Source organism: Chaetodon trifascialis, chromosome 23 (genome assembly GCF_039877785.1).
Source record: "Chaetodon trifascialis isolate fChaTrf1 chromosome 23, fChaTrf1.hap1, whole genome shotgun sequence".
NCBI lineage: Eukaryota > Metazoa > Chordata > Actinopteri > Chaetodontiformes > Chaetodontidae > Chaetodon > Chaetodon trifascialis.
Genome location: NC_092078.1, coordinates 5,328,922 through 5,345,767, shown reverse-complemented (window position 1 = coordinate 5,345,767; position 16,846 = coordinate 5,328,922). Strand labels below are relative to the sequence as shown.

General features: G+C 42.6%; 2 protein-coding genes across 3 annotated transcripts; both read right to left on the bottom strand.

The window, feature by feature from the left end:
* Positions 1–381: 381 nt before the first annotated feature.
* On the bottom strand, positions 382–5,571 carry LOC139351767 (uncharacterized). The gene is made up of 4 exons (XM_070993773.1): positions 3,702–5,571; positions 2,060–2,999; positions 1,786–1,953; positions 382–1,062 (listed from the first exon to the last, which is right to left on the bottom strand). The coding sequence occupies exons 1-4, from the start codon at positions 5,569–5,571 to the stop codon at positions 540–542; spliced, it is 3,501 nt and encodes a 1,166-aa protein (XP_070849874.1). The 3' UTR covers positions 382–539.
* A 5,702-nt stretch (positions 5,572–11,273) lies between these two features.
* LOC139351384 (uncharacterized) lies at positions 11,274–16,752 on the bottom strand. 2 transcript variants are annotated; one of them, XM_070993257.1, is made up of 7 exons: positions 16,521–16,752; positions 15,603–15,704; positions 15,077–15,166; positions 14,876–14,950; positions 12,597–12,667; positions 12,323–12,494; positions 11,274–11,517 (listed from the first exon to the last, which is right to left on the bottom strand). In XM_070993257.1, the coding sequence occupies exons 2-7, from the start codon at positions 15,669–15,671 to the stop codon at positions 11,311–11,313; spliced, it is 684 nt and encodes a 227-aa protein (XP_070849358.1). In that variant the 5' UTR covers positions 15,672–15,704; positions 16,521–16,752; the 3' UTR covers positions 11,274–11,310. The 2 variants fall into 2 exon arrangements, with proteins under 2 accessions (XP_070849358.1, XP_070849359.1); XM_070993258.1 differs by having other exon boundaries at positions 15,603–15,707; positions 16,521–16,741.
* Positions 16,753–16,846: the final 94 nt, after the last annotated feature.

The window sequence follows — 16,846 nt, the reverse complement described above, 5'->3', positions numbered from 1 at the left end:
ACCTTGTCTACAATGGAAGAATGTTTGCTAAATTACAATCAGAAATGGCACACTCAGAGTCATTTCTTAGGTGGGTTTCACGTCACGTGGGTTTCACAACTGTCCCACCCTTTTAGGAGACTAGCGGCAGTCTATTCACTTCAATGAGAGAAGTTAGCATGACCACAAACTATGACTGATTCTTTTGCCCCATAGTCACCAAAGTAAATTTTGGTCCTATTTTTCACAATCCGCATGTTCTCTAGACATTCTTCCATGAAAATGGCATTTTTCAGAGAGCTGGCAACACAGATATCTCTTCCAAAGATGCTCTTTATTAAGCTAGCAGATAAAAATAGGCCACAAAAATAAGATGCAAACATACTGTCTCATCTATCAAGTGTCCCAGCAGTTTTGATTGCACCCACTAAGGAGGTGCATTACCAGTGGCTCAGCTTGTAAAGTTTCATCTTTTCTTATGGAGCATCTTTATTAACATGCAGTAAGTATCCTCAAACTTTATATAAAACAACAATAGCAATGATGTGTATCATCTTGTCTTACAATCTGAAATTTGGTGGCAAGCACAGCAGAGATGCTCTTATATCATTGTTCGGTCCAGGCATCTTGCCCATATTCTCCCATCTCTGTGTAGTGGGGTCATAGCGATGGACCATCTTTGTGTCACTGTAATCTTCCTGGCTGTAACCACCAAGCACATAAAACTTTCCCTCCAGTACTGCACATCCTGCTCCTACATGTGGCACTGGCAAAGCTGAGAAGGCTGTCCAGGAATCAGACACTGGATTGTACATCTCGCAAGCTAGCTGGTCAACAAAAGTCACGTTATCATCTGTGGTGATTCCCCCCGCTACGTAAAGACATTCACCCAGGGTCTCCATGCAGTGATTAGCTCGAGGTTTGGCCATGTTTGCCAAATACATGCTTCCCGTCTCTGGGTGATACAGAAACATGGATGCAAGACATTGGTAGTTGTTGCTCAGCCCTCCAGAGACAAAGATCTGCCCATGTAAAACCTTTGCTACATGGCCACACAGAGGCAGATCCAAAGGCCAGGTGAAGCTGAAAGAGAAGACAGTTTATTTTGTTAAACTTTATTCAGACTGAGAGAGCGCTTTACATAGTTAAGAATTTATGACAAATGAGAAGTATTGGGTTATAATGGGCTAAAAATGGGATGTAAACCTGTATGAATATTGCTAGATGTTACTATTCGGCTGGTAGCCAAAAAGCTGGTGAATGAACCAGTAATTATGAAGTAAAGAGCAGAATAAAGATAATAAAGGTGAGATAAGATAAGCCTTTATTGAAATTTGGTTGTTGCAGCAGCCCAACTGCTCAATAAATGCAGATAAAAGTACAATAAAACCCCAGATACCAATCACATAATGCAAGTTCTGCCTGAGCCAATGTTATGCCCCATAAAGCTGTAGAGTTTGGACGTTTTCCAAAATCTGTATGCACTTTGAAGAAAAATACGGACAAACCAATCAGCTTTCCCAGCTGAGATATTTCAGCTATGGCTAGAACCACTGCATCACTTGATCAGTCCTCAGCAAATCATTGGAAAGCCTGAGCTCTACCTGCATTGCTTTCCCCTGATTACTGTTCAGCTCTTTATAATTGTCCAAACTGTTTAGGGTAGTCTAAACCTACACCATGTATATTTGAATATTTTGCAAAACAAAAATTTTCCTCTTGGTTTGGGATGTATTTTAGGTAACTAAAACACAGATTTTTTTCAAACACCTTGTATAGTGCAAGCTTTTATCTCTTCCTACTTACCTCCAGGAGTTTGCAATGGGGCAATATCGTTCCACAGTCTCTATGTACTCAGGGTCACAATGTCCACCGATGGCGTATATCTTTCCATCCAGCACAACCACAGAGAAAGAGCATCTCTTTTCCTGCATTTCAGCTAGGCTCTCCCAGCTGTTTTGAAGGGGGTCATACCTACAGATATGGTAAAATTAGAGAATTAAAGTATAGGGGCACTGAGACACGCTTTTAAAACTGTAAATGTTTGTTTTTAGTTGGGTTCCAAGTTACCCTCTCTCACCTGTACACAGAATTTAGGGTGTCGCCAGTGCCATAGTACTTCTTGCCTCCAAACACATATAGTTGTCCTTTGATTACTGTCACCTCGTGGCTGAACCTTGGTGGATCTGGCATCTCTCCCAACCTTCTCCACTCCATGGCCTTTTTTATCCCTGTGTGGTTCATTAAAGAATTCCCAAACCAGAGTTCTCTGCTGATGCTGCGGCTACCCAGGTCCTCAGAGGTCTGGTCACCTCCAATCAAGACCAGACTCTCTTTTGGCAGATAAATGCGGCACTGACTCTGTGGCGCAGTGTCATTCGAGCAGAAATCCTCAAAAACTGCTTCATAGAGCTCAGCCAGGCTGTGATCAGACCACATGTTCAGGGATTGGACCTCTTTGAATTCCTTGAATGTCATCAGGGGAAAGTGGATGGTTTTCATTAGTTCTTTAGCAAGCTTCAACCTTTTCTTTGGCTTTGCTTGGATCCATCCCACCACTGCTCTGAATACAACAAGCTCAGATGACACACAAAGGGAGTGGCTGTTCAGGTACCTCAAGAGCTGTTTTGCTGGCAGGTCCTTAAACTTTGAGGTGCATGCCACTTTTGGGAATTGTCGCAAGACAAAATCATCTGCAACTTCTTGAAGCTGCACCATTTCATAGGCCTCAGCGAAAGATGCCAAATCCAGGCAGGATTGAGGATTTATTTCTTGTCGTAGGAAGCTGAGACACAAGGACAGGGCAGGTTGGTACTGGAGCTGGAGAGCGGTGGTGGTGATTTCAAAAACACACCTCCAGCTCAGTGGGAGATCCCCGCTGTAGGAGCAGTCAATCAGAACCTCCAGCTCAGAAGCCAAAAGGAAGGGAAGGGTCACATGGGACTGATGGGATTCCCTCATCCCCAGGGTGAACATGCTTCGGAAATAGTCACTCCCCACAGCGAGGATAACCCTGTGGGCTGAAGGAAGGATGAGTACAGCTACAGTAAAACCCACTGCAATCTCAACTAACATGTACAGAACCCTACAGGAATCCCTTTTTCCATGTACCCATATCATGAAAGAGGTTTCCTTTATACATTGTGAATTAGATTATAATTGCAACTCTTTAGACTTGGTTTGAGCAAATATATATTTAAAATTGAATGGTCAATCTATGTTGAATACTATCCAAATCACAACACATTACCACCAAAGCCTTTTCACCCAATTTTGGGAAAACTGACAGAATATTGTAGAAGGAATGATGAAAATTGATTTTTAAATTCAAAACACCCAATTTTGCTTATACATCTCACAGATTTGGGAGCTACACAAGTAAAACAAATGCTTCCTTAATGAGCACATATTGGCATCATCTTCACCAAAAACAAAGACCAAAATTACAAAAAGTCTATGAGATATCTCTCTAATAGCCACTCAAGCAGACCAGATGAACGGGGCTTAAAATCTTGGCAGAGGTGAAAACCACTTTAAATTTCAAAGCTAAGTATGAATGTTGTCTGTCTTTAGACAGAGAACGCGCTTCCTGCCATTGAGGATGCAGTTTGTGGTTCACTTTTAAGGTCAGTCCAATCAATCATGGATCGAAGATCTTGGCTTCTAAAGTGGCTGTTGTTATACTCTTCTATTAATGTAAAACTCATTGGTGGTCTACTCACCATGAAGCGATCCTCCGAGAGCTTCCAGGATGACATCACAGCCAAGTCTTTCCATCCACAGCTGTTTGATGGACTGGAGACTGATCATCATTTGTTCTGCAGCCGAGATTCCTTCCTCTTTCTCCTGCCCCCCAGTTTTTGTGAGCTTTTCCGCTTCCTTGGTGCAGAGCTCCAGCACTCTGGGGGCGCCCATTGTTTGAGCCGCAGCCTTAATCTGGTGCACAGTGTCCTTGTTCAAACCTGATACGAGACCAGTGTAGGCAAACTTCACAACTGCCTCTAATCCAACACGACCCACCTCTGGATCTAGAGACACTGACCATCTGTGAACTCCTCCATCTTTTCTTTCATCAACTGTGTCATTTTCTGTGTTTCTTGTACTCAGACTTTCCCGTATAAGGGAACTGACAGCGGCAAGGACAGGGGAGTGTACGTGGAAACTATTCCCATCCTCTGTGCTCAAGGTAAGGTCAGTGAGAAGGGAGGAGTTCCTGAACTTGGTCAAGGTGCTGAATATGTCTGTGGGATAATCATCGTTGGAGTAAATCTTTACCACATCTTCGTCATTATAATCTACATCTTCATCTGCTGATTGTTCTGCTTCCTCATCATCTGTAGACTCTTCCTCTTCAGGCTTTGCGTTATCATCTTCAAACTCTTCTTCTTGAGTTGTCCAAGATTCTGTGGCTGTTTCCTCATCTGCTAACTTCTCACTTTCATCTTCTTCTTCTTCTTTTCTTTCCTCAAAAGTCCATGATCCGAGCATGCTGTTTTCATCCCTCCATGACTTTTCATCTGGATCTTCCAGTTCCTCAGGATCCTTATGTTGTTTCTCAACAGCTCTCTCTTCATCCTTTATTCTTTCAAAGTTGTAGCATTCGTTCTCACATCCAGTGAGGTCTGAATCTTCATCATCACATTCCTCTGAATCTAGTGAGTTTTCATTCTCATTGACTGTTTCCTGCTCTCCGCTTGTACTTTCTTCATTTTGCTGAATGTTCTCACCCTCAGGTCTGATCTGTTGTCTGAATTGCTCCACCAGGTGATACTGTCCAATTTGCTCCTGTTCCTGATGCTCCTCTTCCTCGTTATTGTCCTCAACCTGCTCCTCTCCCCTCACCTGCCTGTCGTTGTCCTCCCCCACCTCCTCATTCCCCCTAACGTTCCTCTCATACTCATTTTCTCTTTCTTCCTTCTCTTCTTCCTCAATTTCTTCTGCTTCCATCACTTCCTTCTCCTCTTCCCCCACTTCTGCTTCCATTGCCTCCCTCTCCTCTTCAGCATCCAACTCCTTGTTCTTTGCCTCCATCTCTCCCTTATTTTCTCCTCCTTCCTGCTCCTCCTCCATTTTGTCAGCTTCCTTTAGGTCACTGTCTTCCTTTTCATCCCCCTTTTTGTTCTCCTCAACCTCCATTTCTGCCATCTTTTCCCCTTCTTCCTCATCTTCCTCCAGTTCCTCTACTGTCTTCACCTCTTTCTCCTCATCCAACACCTCATTCTCCATCACCTCCAACTCATTGCCTTCTTTTTCTTCCTCTGCCTCTACCCTTTCATCCACTTCCTCCTCATCCCTCCTCCCAACCTCATTTTCTCCTCCTTCCTCCATCTCCCCTGCTTCCCTGGTCTCCATCACTTCCTCCTCCTCTTCAAATTCACCCTGGTCCTCACTTTCGCTCACTTCCTCTTCCCCACAGTCTGTGTCCACTTCCTCCTCATTCTCCCCATCATCCTCCTCTTCTCCTTCCTCATCACTCACTTCCACATTTGCCCAACGACTCACCCTCTCCCTCCATTTCCTCCTTCTCTTCTCCTCCATCTCTCTCTTCCATTCCTCCCACTCCTCCTTAAGGCATGAATTAGCTACTGCCATACTGCCCAGTATCACTCTAATCTGTCCTAATCCCTTTAATCCCTCAAAACATTTAGATCACTTACTTCTTGCACGGTTCATGAAGAAAAGTGCACAGAGAAGATGATGTATGTCCAATGACAATCCACTGTTTGGATGTTACTGTTATTGCTGGCAGCAGCTGCACCTCCTCTCCTGTCTGCAGACACCAGCTGTGCTGTCTGCTTACTCCTCTCCTGCCTCTCTCTCCTCCTGTTTGAGAGTTGTACAAGGGCCCATAACCAAACAAGTTGCTATTTACAGTGAACTAAATCACGAGGTAATTGAAATTCTAGACCAAGGGGGCAAAAAAAACGTCAGTCTGAGACCTGCTGTAACAAAGGATGGTGATATATGATCACCTTTCTTTACCCTGCAGCACTGTAAAATTGTTTTCCTTCCTTTCCTTTGTGTTTTCCTACTTTATTTTAAGTTTCCTTTTTAGTCTTTTATCATGCACAGTATATTCAAAGCATGCAGTTTAGCAATTTTCGAAATCATTCCACTTTGCACTTAAGATAAGATCGGACTTTATTGATCCCACACCATTGAAGTCAATTCCTGTAGCAATACGTTCAACAGTTTTAAAATTTATACTGTAAAGATTTGACCCAAGCAATTAATAAACAAGGGAATGATCTAGACCTGCAGGCAGCTGGAATCCTGCCCGTCTGACTATGCGAACCAAGACATCTTGGGGGGAGCCTTGGCATCTTTAATCTGGACCATATGACTGAGATCAGTATTAAATGCCTTGAGGGTCACATTGCTCCTCCAAGTCCAAAGCAGTGGAATCTGGGTCAAGGATTGAAAGGCATGAGGGGAAGAAGGAGGCCAAAGGGGCAAAAAAACAACAGCATTTACACCTGTTGCCTTTTGTGCCAACAGAAAAAGCAAAGTGCTGGGTCACATTCTAACCTTGACTTGAAAAATAGTTTCACTGGTCACAAGTAGCTAGCAATGAACCCACAAATGGCAGCTGGATTAGGTTGCATCAGCTTTCAGTAAAGTCACGACTGTTAGTTTCTTAAGTTCTCAGAAGCTACTGTACTGCCTACTTTGAAGCTAGTGATTTACTGCTTTACTAAATTGGACTGCACCTACTTCTCTTAGTGGCAGCTTTAGTCATGTGTGGATTGGTTGCTGAAAAACATTTGTAGTGCTGTAGAGTCAAAATTAATCAGTTATGTAATTGGGAAGTCGCTGTAGTATCATGAGCTGTGACATAACAGCCAGAAATTACAGTTGGGGGCCTAGCAACATATCAAATATACCTACCAATCATTTATAAATGAAGTTACCTGTTTTATTGAAAAGCAAGAGTTTGAGTTAGTAATACTTATGCATTCATGCATTCATATTCATGCATCAAATTTTCCTAATGGTCCCAGGACTAAACTCTTCAACAGGTCATGTTAGTAAGCGGATGTTGGTTTTGTCCATTACTGACTGTAGATAGTGTTGTACTCAAAGACACTTCAGCCTGATAATCAGACTGAAGTGCTACTTCATTTCACTTTCGTTCATTCAGCCTGAGGTTGTGTTTACAGTTTGTTAGCTGATTTCTTGTTGGGAGGGGGTACAGTTTTGTTTTGCCTTTTGTAAACAGGGTAACGTAGCTGTCCTGATGTCAGTGTCGGTTGACGTGTAAGCGTAGCAGTGGAAGTGGTTGCTAGCAGCAGGTAAAGTGATCATTTTCAAACTGATCAAAGAAATGTGTTGATTTAAGAGTTGATACTTCTGTAAATCAGCTGACAACAGCTTGTACTGCTGCACTGATCAGACCTGTCATAAATATAACTGATTCTTCATTCCACCTACAGCTATGAATGGCTGCTTGTTTTACTAGGTCTGCAGCCAGGCTATACATAAGGTGGACAGCTGTTTTTGTGGTGCGTCTAACTCTGCATCGTGTTGTGTAGGAAGAAAGATGACTCTTCCCAGGAATGTCTCTCAGCAATTTATTTGCCACCCAGCAGAACGACCAATGGCAATTGTGCACGAACAATACTTCTGCAGTGTTTCTCTCATGTGCCTGCTCTTAGCAACAGAAGCATGGCAAGTACAGTTCGTAAAATGAAATGCTCCCTCGCTAAACTTAAAACCCAATATACTAATGTATACAATTTTAAAAGAACATGGAGACAACATAGCAGCCACAGTTAAAGAACATACAAAGTGGGAATAATATGAGTCTCCCAAATTCTCCCAAGATGCCCAATGCCCTGCTCACAATATAGTGCAGTAACATCAGACTGCTGCTCTCGCTCAAGAAACAAGTAGAAATCTAAGTTCTTTTGCCGGAGATCCTGTCTATTTAACCTTGAGGCAGCCTGGCTTTGAAATGCTCTGAAATCGCAGCCCTTCAATTTTATCAACACAGGGTGAGTTTCTATTGAAAAGCTTTGAAGTTGAAGCTGTGAGTGGGTGAGTTGGAAATGAAAATGGTGGGCATCACCTCGCTTTTAAACACACTCCTACCTGAGGACACAATTCTGTTCTTTTCACAGCCATTCACGTGTCAGGCATCACGCACACACACACACTTACTGTACATACATACAAGGAGGTTTAAAGAGGCAGACAAGTGAGTAAGGTTATTATTCAACCCCACATAGAAAGAGAAGCTGAATGCATTTAAATAAACTTGAGTTAAATACTTCACATTATCAAACCATCTGAGGTAAATGATGTCTCAACACACTGACTGTCTGTTGTTGTGCGTTCACGCACAGTAAGCTTTTGTAGGGACAATCTGACACCTTGAAAAAGCCCTGTACAAGCACACATTTATGCAAAAAATGTCAAAATAAAAGCAAAATAGACGAACATGAAGTAACATGGAGGAGCGCGGCTTTCGATTGACAAAGTAAACACGTAGCAGCACAGCAGCTGTGCGGATGTTGCTGTATTTCCATTATCACCTGCAGTGAGTGTTTCGCTCTGGGCAGCAGCTCACAATCTACTTATGAAAAGTCTGTTCCTCCGCAGTCCTGATTGTTACCATGACAACGCAGTGAGAGGAGGAGAGAGGAGCGCTAACCTCGTTATGGGACCCTCCCCCTCCGGCCCTTTCCTCAAGAGCAGCAAATAATGCTGGGACATGAGGCCTTGTCACATTCCTCTTTTTCTTCTTCTTAATAGCAGCAGAAGTAGAAGAAGTGTTGTCTTCATTTATCAAAGCCTTCACTCCTGTTCTTTGAATCTGTATGAGCGCTTTTATTCTGAAGTCAAACACAGAGCAGAAAAACTTGAAGTAGTAGATGAAAGTTGGATAACAAGCTGCTTTAAGTTTTATTTTGAGGTCGGCTTATTTTACTAAAAACATACACAAGTTCAGCCAGGAAGAAGAAGCAGAAGAAGAAGAAGAAGAAGAAGAAGATGAAGAAGAAGATGAAGAAGGATCCGCCTGTTTGGAAATCAGCCTGCAACAAGTAAAATGACACATGTAATCCTTTCATCAGACCAACAGATGTACTATGTGGCTCACACATGACGGGAGCTGTATCAGATCTCTCCTGCTATTGCTTTTAACATTAGGCCATGCTCTATTTTAGAAGTCCTGCATTCATAAAGTGTGTTCCTCTGAGAGAAAAGGGAAACGGCCAAGAAGGTGTACATTTTACCTCAGCCTACCGTACATTTAGAAAAAGTGCAATCTACCATATATGTTTTTTCTGAAAATGCAATCTACTGTATGTGTTTTATTTAGACAAAATGTGGTCTACCATACAGTCTATCCTTAAATTTTTACAAAATGCAAATGCAATCTATCCTATGTGGTTTATTTTGAAAAATGCAATCTACTGTATGTTTTATTTTGAAAAAAATGTGATCTACCACACATTCAGAAGAAATGCAATCTTCCGTGCAATTTATTTAGGAATAAGTGCAATCTACTGTACTTTAAAACAAAAACCTTGTCTGCCATACAAGCCACGATACATTTTAAAAAAAATGCAATCTCCTATTTTTTTAAAAAAAAATGCCATCTACATGATTTTTTTTAAAAATGCGATCTACCCTGTGCAATCTATCATGTTTTATTTTGAAAAATGCAATCTACCGTATGTTTTATTTTGAAAACATGCAATCCACGGTATGTTTCATTTAGAAAAAAATTTGATGTATCGTACGTTTTATTTAGAAAAAAAATGTATCTACCGTACCTTTCGAAGAAATGCGATATACGGTATGTTTTATTTAATTAATACTGTGACATTTTCTGAGACATTTATTGCACCATGAAATTCTCATCCCATGTTGATAAGTAACAAGTAGAGACTCCAGAAAATAACTACCCAGCTCAGGAACTGTCCCACAATGAGCCCTCACAAAACATGTTGCTATTATACACAAAACAGATGTCTTTTTTGTCAAAATACAATCTAGTTTTATTGAACTTCTATGGCCCCATGAAACACAGTGGTGAATGTACACATGGAAATACAAGACTTAAGACAGGCAATACAACAGACTGGAGGAGAAAAGGCTTTTAAACATGAATCAAATCAGCTCATACAACACAAGTGGATCTTAATCTGAAATGAACATTTCTCTACAAGGATGCAAGCAACTCCAGTGTTGTGGGGAAAAATGATCAAATCCTTAAAGACAACAAAACAACAAAAAAAAAAGAAACATAACATCAAACATACAGTAAGCCACACCAAAATGGCTTTTTCCAGTTATTTCAGCTTGGAATAAAGTAGCATGACTGATTGTCCAGCTCACTTTTCATCTTCAGTAATAATTCATAAATACACAGACAACATAAATATTATTAAACATGACAGTTTCAGCTGTAAGACTGAGATTAGAGTGTTTAAATTGCTTTAAGTTCCACAAAAGCTCGTTTTACTTTGAGGTCGGCTTATTTTACTAAAAACATACACAAATTCAGCCAGGAAGAGGAAGAAGAAGAAGAAGAGGAAGAAGGATCCGCCTGTTTGGAAATCAGCCTGCAACAAGTAAAGTGACACATGTAATCCTTTCATCAGACCAACAGATGTACTGTGTGGCTCACACATGACGGGAGCTGTATCAGATCTCTCCTGCTATTGCTTTGTAAATTAGGCCATGCTCTATTTTAGAAGTCCCTGCATTCATAAAGTGTGTTCCTCAGAGAGAAAAGGGAAACGGCCAAGAAGGTGACGACAGTGCCAAAGAAATGTGAGACGTTCTTTAACAGCAGTTAAGACGCCGCAGTAGGAACTGAAGAATTGCATAGTTCAACATTATGATCTGTTTTTCCTTATTTTCATATTGAGCCTGTTATTTTCCTTTCTGAGTGTACCTGCACAGCCCTGAACCCTGTCCCCCCCACGTATCACTCCCGTGGCTCGTTAGAAGAAGGAGTGAGACGAGAGGTCTATTTATACCAAGGAGGGGGAGAGGAAGTGAGATGGAAGGTGAGATTTTATGAGGGAAAAGCAAGCACTGCGGACACATTCGGGATGTAAATGCTCAGAAAGAGGTGCAGTACAAACATGTGCCTGTCTGGTTTTAACGAAGCCAAAAGACCGACTGTCCCCAAAAGCCAAGACGTTTAAAATCCTTCCAAAGTGTGTCTCAGTACACCCTGGGAGGAACAACAAACATCTCTCAGTGAGTCGACTATCCTGCGTAAAGCAGCGTGTTTTTGTTTTGTGCTCTCCGGTACATTTTTGTTTTTGGGGGAACTCTGGAATGAAACTATTTTCTTGAAACAGAAACGCCCGGTCAAGCGCTGGCCCACGGCAGAAAGAAAGACACGAGAACAATGATGAGGGAGAGAGGCAGCGAGAGGAGGAGGACGACGGGGAGAGAGAGGGAGGACAGCCACAGAGACAGGAGACGTCTGGAGCCTCGGGACGCTTCTGTTGGACTTCTTTGCCTCTCGACGTTTGGCCGGCAGATGACCAGTGGCCTGACCTGTGATATGCTTTCCTGGAAGAGAGGCGAGACGACGAAGTTATTATTGTAGGGACAAAGTATTTTCTGCCCAAACAGGGAACAGTAGATAGCAGCACAGAGGTCTGTGACATTATTATGGTGGTTACTTTTTATGCGCCAATATCCGGAGCTTCAACGTGGTCATTATCGCACTGGAAATTAGCGTATGCACCTGAGTGTCATGTCTCCTTCACAGCTGATCAGAGGTAGAGGCAATTAATACATACATTTAAAAAAAAAGAATTTAAAGCATCCCACTGTATGTGTTTTTAAAAAAAGCCTTCGCGGGTGGTGATACATCAACTTAACTGGAAAACCTTGATTTGAAGCAACTTTCTCTCTCCTTTGTCTGATAATAACGGACATTCAGCGCTATTTTGCCGCATGTCTCTGCATCACCTGTGTGGGAACAGCTGTGGTCCAGCTGAGTCTGTGCTGGCTTTGACGGAACAATCAGATTAAATTTAGCGCACAGCTGAACCTCTGCAAGATTAGTTTCGCCTAGGTTTCGAAAAGCTCTGAGTAAGATTCAAGCACTTTTCAAGTTCCCTAAACCTAAACTTCAAACTCTTGAACCCTTTATCTTCAGGGAGTAAATTCAAATTCAATCATATTCCTAACCTTGAAAACATGACGGTTAAAATAAAGCATTTTCCAAACTTTAAAGAGTTTGTATGCTAACAGACATAAAGTCACAACATCTCTCTGTGCAAGCCTCCGTGTTGTGTTCAAAGTGCTCCATGTTGAGCAGCCGTACAGAAATGAGACTAATTAGACTTTACGTCGCTGTGGTTTCTACCTCCAGGATGGTCCTGCTGTGCGCTCTGTCAGGACTGAGCCTGAGGTTCCAGCGATGCGATCTGTGGCTCCGCCCGCCGTCGTCCTCGCTCTCAGTGGTGTCTTGGCGCGCAACCCGTGGGCGCTTGCGTCTCCGCGAGCTGATTCGCTGGAGAGAACCAGGCTCCTGGAGTCTGAACCAATCAGATCAGAGACACAAGGTCAGATGACTAAAAGGGACGAACGACAGGCAGCGATGCTGTGTGTGAATATGCACGTGTTGGCGTGCATCGAACCTGCAGTCTGTATCCTCTATATCAGCATCTGCATCACTCTCCCCCTGAGGATCGGACAATACACACTCCTCCTGCAAAGGAATGAGACATATTAAATTAGACAACGTGACAAAAGACAAATACAATATTGCTAGACGCTAAAAAAGTGAGACAAATCTGAAAGTCTTTTATAAACACAACCTCCACATTCACTGTATGGGTGCTTTTATTTTGTAGTCGTTGGATGAACCACCAACGAGCCCCGGTGAATCATCATGGACTGCCACTATTTGTAAACCAAGAACAACACTTGATGATGCCATTTGTCTGTGTGAGTGTTCGCATGCGTCACTTTTTATTATCACCACTGTTAATATGCATGAATCAGCCGACACCTCGACACATGAGTAATGAGCTCAGAGTCACCTAATCTGGCGTTGCTTCCTATTCTTATACTTAGTAGCTCGCATGCAAACACAAAGACTTATATCTGAGTACCGTGTTGTGTTGCGTTACAGTAATTTACATATTAAGCCAAAGCATTGTGTTGTGGAATTTTTAGCAAATCTGCTCTGTAAATGTGCGATGAACACAGCATTTTTTGGTTCGTGGAAATACTTGAGGGCCCTCTGCAGTCTGCAACAATTTCTGGTCTACGTCTTGCAGACTTTGACGTCACATACTCAAAAACATGGTGAAGGAGAGTAAGTGTTTTTATTAATTCCTGTACTACATATCCCTTTTTCGCTCACATGTATTTTGTAGTTTGGTGTTAGGTTGTAATTCTTCGTTTCAGTCCACGTAAACTGACCTCGATTAGTTATTAGTTATTTACAGCACGTCTTCTTTGCGGAATCAGTGTTGTTTCCACAATACAACTTAAAAGCTCATGAACGCACCGCGGAAGAACGACTTCTCAACTCGGGGAAATGGGACAATCTGAGGAGCATGTGAATGCTTCTTATGCTAAGCATATCTACGCTGCAGCCAGGAGATGCTTATCTTAGCTTAGCTTAGCACAAAGACATGAAACATGTGGAACAGCTAGCCTGGCTGTGTCGAGGTTAAGAAAAGTCTTTGTGCCTCTTTCACAGGGCATTAAGTGCTCTTTCTAAGCTAAGCTAACCGTCTCCTGGCTGTAGCTTCATATTTCACAAACAGTTATAAATCTACTGATCTTCTCATCTAACTCTAGAATCATTGTGTATCCCAAAATGTTTAAAGCTGCAGTAGGTAAGATGGAGAAGAGAGCAGACTTAGCCTGAAAATTTGAACCAACAGAAGGTCCATGTCACTCCCCCTCCCTCTCTGCTGCACTCATGCCCCGCCTCCAAGCCCCTCCTCCCTGCGGCATTGGCGCGGCTACCGTGACAACCAGTAATATTAGCCTTAGCATCGGAAACAAGCTAACCCTGCCTAGCCGCTACATCACAGACGCTAACATAGCGTACGTGTTGTGGAGTGTTACTGTAACAATCACCATATCAGCTTCATGGTTATTTGTTGTCTTAGCCATATATGCTGTTGTTGGCAGCGGCGGTATGGGCAGTGTCTGCTTTGTGATTGGCTGTTGCTCTGCCATAGCTTTCACTAGCCTCCTGACGCCGCTCACAGAGCTGTTTGACTGAGCGGCAGCTGGCAGCTTGAACGGAGGGAGGGGGCGGTTCGCAGCGTGTGTGAGTAGTGATTGACAGATGTCAGACGCTCCCTCAGATGCTCCTGGCTCTGATTGGTTGTTTTGTGTCGGGCACGGTGGATTCTTGCAAATCGCAGTAGGAGCAGTAGGTAGGACCAATGGAGCCGTTTTTTTTTTTTTTCAGATTACATGTTTCATGTACTGCTGTCTGAGCACAGGGAAAGTTTTAGTAAATATGACAAAAAATCACTTTTATACAAGTTACCTACTGCAGCTTTAAGTACTCCTTAGAAGAAACAGTGGAAACACATCAAACATCCCCTACCAATTCTATTTCAAGAAGTTTTTTTCAAGCTACTGAAAATTAGCATGAAAAATATCAGCAGCATCAGTGTCAAAACATATCATCGGTTTTAGCCTGCATGTAATGAACCGTGGTATTAGTCATGCTTCACACGCTGGAACCTTGAAACAGGCTTAGAAAAACCACAGCTGCCTGCCAAAATAAAGGCACCACAATTATCAAATCTTGAGACACCTACAGGTCACACTCTACCCTGCACACACACACACACACACACACACACACACACACACACACACACACACACACATACACACACACACACACACACACACACACACACAGTATGTCACACATTACCTCTGTGCCATATCCTTCAGAGTACCTGGTTATAATTACTCTGTTTTTTCCACAGTGTTCACACAGGAGCGTGTCCTGAGAACAGAAAGTACAGACGAGAAAGCAGAGACGCAGAAGTTAAAGGCATGCATTTAGATTACAGGTGAAGACAGATTCTGAGCGACGACGGCAGACACTTAAGTGGGAAGCCTGAGCACTCACCGGCGTAGGCGTGTGTGCTTCTGAGTAAAGTGTACAGGGACCAGCCTCGCACAGACACACTACATCCACCTCTCCACAACTCGCCCCCACCTGAGACAGCGAGACAAAGACAGCGAGGATAAACAACTGTGATCTGTTGACTTCTGCGAAGCTTCTCGTCCCTTTTATCTTTAGCCAGCAGCAGATTAACAAAGAAAGCGAAAGTGGAGCTTCGACGGACGCAAACTTATATAATATTTAACAGTGTCGTGGAGCATGGTGCGTTCATGTCATATCGTGAGCAACTGTTTTCAGTTCTGTCAGTGGCTCAGTGACAGGATTTGAACCTTTTCCACCTCCGTGCATTTAAGTGGAGGATGGTTAAGTTACGAGGGCTGATCAAATCCAATATAAATCCAGATGATTGGCTAAACTGCATCATTAAATCACTCATCTCTGTCCCTAAAAAATGACTCTAAACCTGCTTGTACATCATATGCAGACTCCCCAAGGTGCGCAGGTAGCAGGTATAAATAAATGACCTCACCTCACAGTCATTGTCAGACGTCTCTCCAGAGGAAAAGAGGCCGTGGGAGTCCGATTCCCTCCGCAGCATGACCTCTGACCTGGCTCACACGCTCACATAGACCTGCTGGGGCACACAAACAGCAGGGAGAGGCGCTCAGTAACGCTATGAACATTTCAGCTCTTTAAGATTGTAACAGTAGTGATACAGACATTACTTCCAACTTATTAGTCCTTAATAAAGAGGTCTTGATAGATTGATAATTAATGTTGTGATACTGATAGTTACTATATTTCCAATCCAGTCCAAGTAAGCCCATAATATAATTTCTTGTTGGTAACATTGAATTAATCAGATAATATCAACATGAATTAAAATAATATTACCAAAAATTTTGAATAAAATAACAAAAATGTTTTGGAATAACAGAATGGTCCACGGAGAAAGTGTCTAAATATAGTTTTCATTGATAAAAAAAAAAAAACATCAATAAAAATCAGTTTGTGTGGCACTCAATAATTGAAGTGATTGAGTCAAATTAAACTTTTTTTAACGACAGATAATGTTTTTTTTTCCTTACAGTGAAGAAATTAATGTTTTGTGGTGTTTTTTGTAATTGCTGTTGCGGTGCCGTGCAGATGTTGCTGTCTTTACGCAAGCAGCGGGGTCGTGCTATCAGAGATTTGTCATCACAGCATCTCACTGTAACGTCTGCTCAGCAGTGTCCGCACTCCCATTACGTAATAGCCTACAGTACCACAGTCAATGTTAAAGCCGGGCAACTTTTCGGATAAGGACGGGGGGGGGGGGGGGATGCTGTCAACACTAAGAAATCATGTATCCAAACACACAAAATTAATTTCGTACACACACGTGCGGAAAACGAAAAGAACTCTTAATTTTAAGCCATAAAAAATAGAACAGAGTAGCCCATTTTACCTCAAACGCATCCTGTCCACGAACATGGCATAAATCCATAAAAAGTGAACGGAGTTCTGTATTTAGAGGATGAGCAGGAGGACGCGGCGATGCTTCTCATTGTGGCGCGGGGAAGCCATGAGCTCGCGCTGCTTGTGAGTGTTTGACATTGTAGCAAATCCTCTGTGATGTCAGCCCGAACGATGACAGGCAGCTACGGTGGTGCGCGCGCTCACCGGAACACCGAATGTTCCCAAAACAACGCGGGAGCGCGGAAAGCAGAAGGAGGGACTTCCGTTCGGGGGTTTCAAAATAAAAGGCAGTATGGAAGAAAGTCAAAACATCAG

Excerpts from the sequence above, each read along its gene's own strand:
- LOC139351767 (XM_070993773.1), bottom strand. The coding sequence starts at position 5,571 with ATGGCAGTAGCTAATTCATGCCTTAAGGAGGAGTGGGAGGAATGGAAG. Across the intron at positions 3,000-3,701 it reads TCTCGGAGGATCGCTTCATG|CCCACAGGGTTATCCTCGCT; the intron begins GTGAGTAGACCA and ends TCCTTCCTTCAG. Across the intron at positions 1,063-1,785 it reads CCCATTGCAAACTCCTGGAG|CTTCACCTGGCCTTTGGATC; the intron begins GTAAGTAGGAAG and ends CTTCTCTTTCAG.
- LOC139351384 (XM_070993257.1), bottom strand. The coding sequence starts at position 15,671 with ATGCTGCGGAGGGAATCGGACTCCCACGGCCTCTTTTCCTCTGGAGAG. Across the intron at positions 12,668-14,875 it reads CTGAAGGATATGGCACAGAG|GAGGAGTGTGTATTGTCCGA; the intron begins GTAATGTGTGAC and ends ATTCCTTTGCAG. Across the intron at positions 11,518-12,322 it reads ACAGCAGGACCATCCTGGAG|GAAAGCATATCACAGGTCAG; the intron begins GTAGAAACCACA and ends CCTCTCTTCCAG.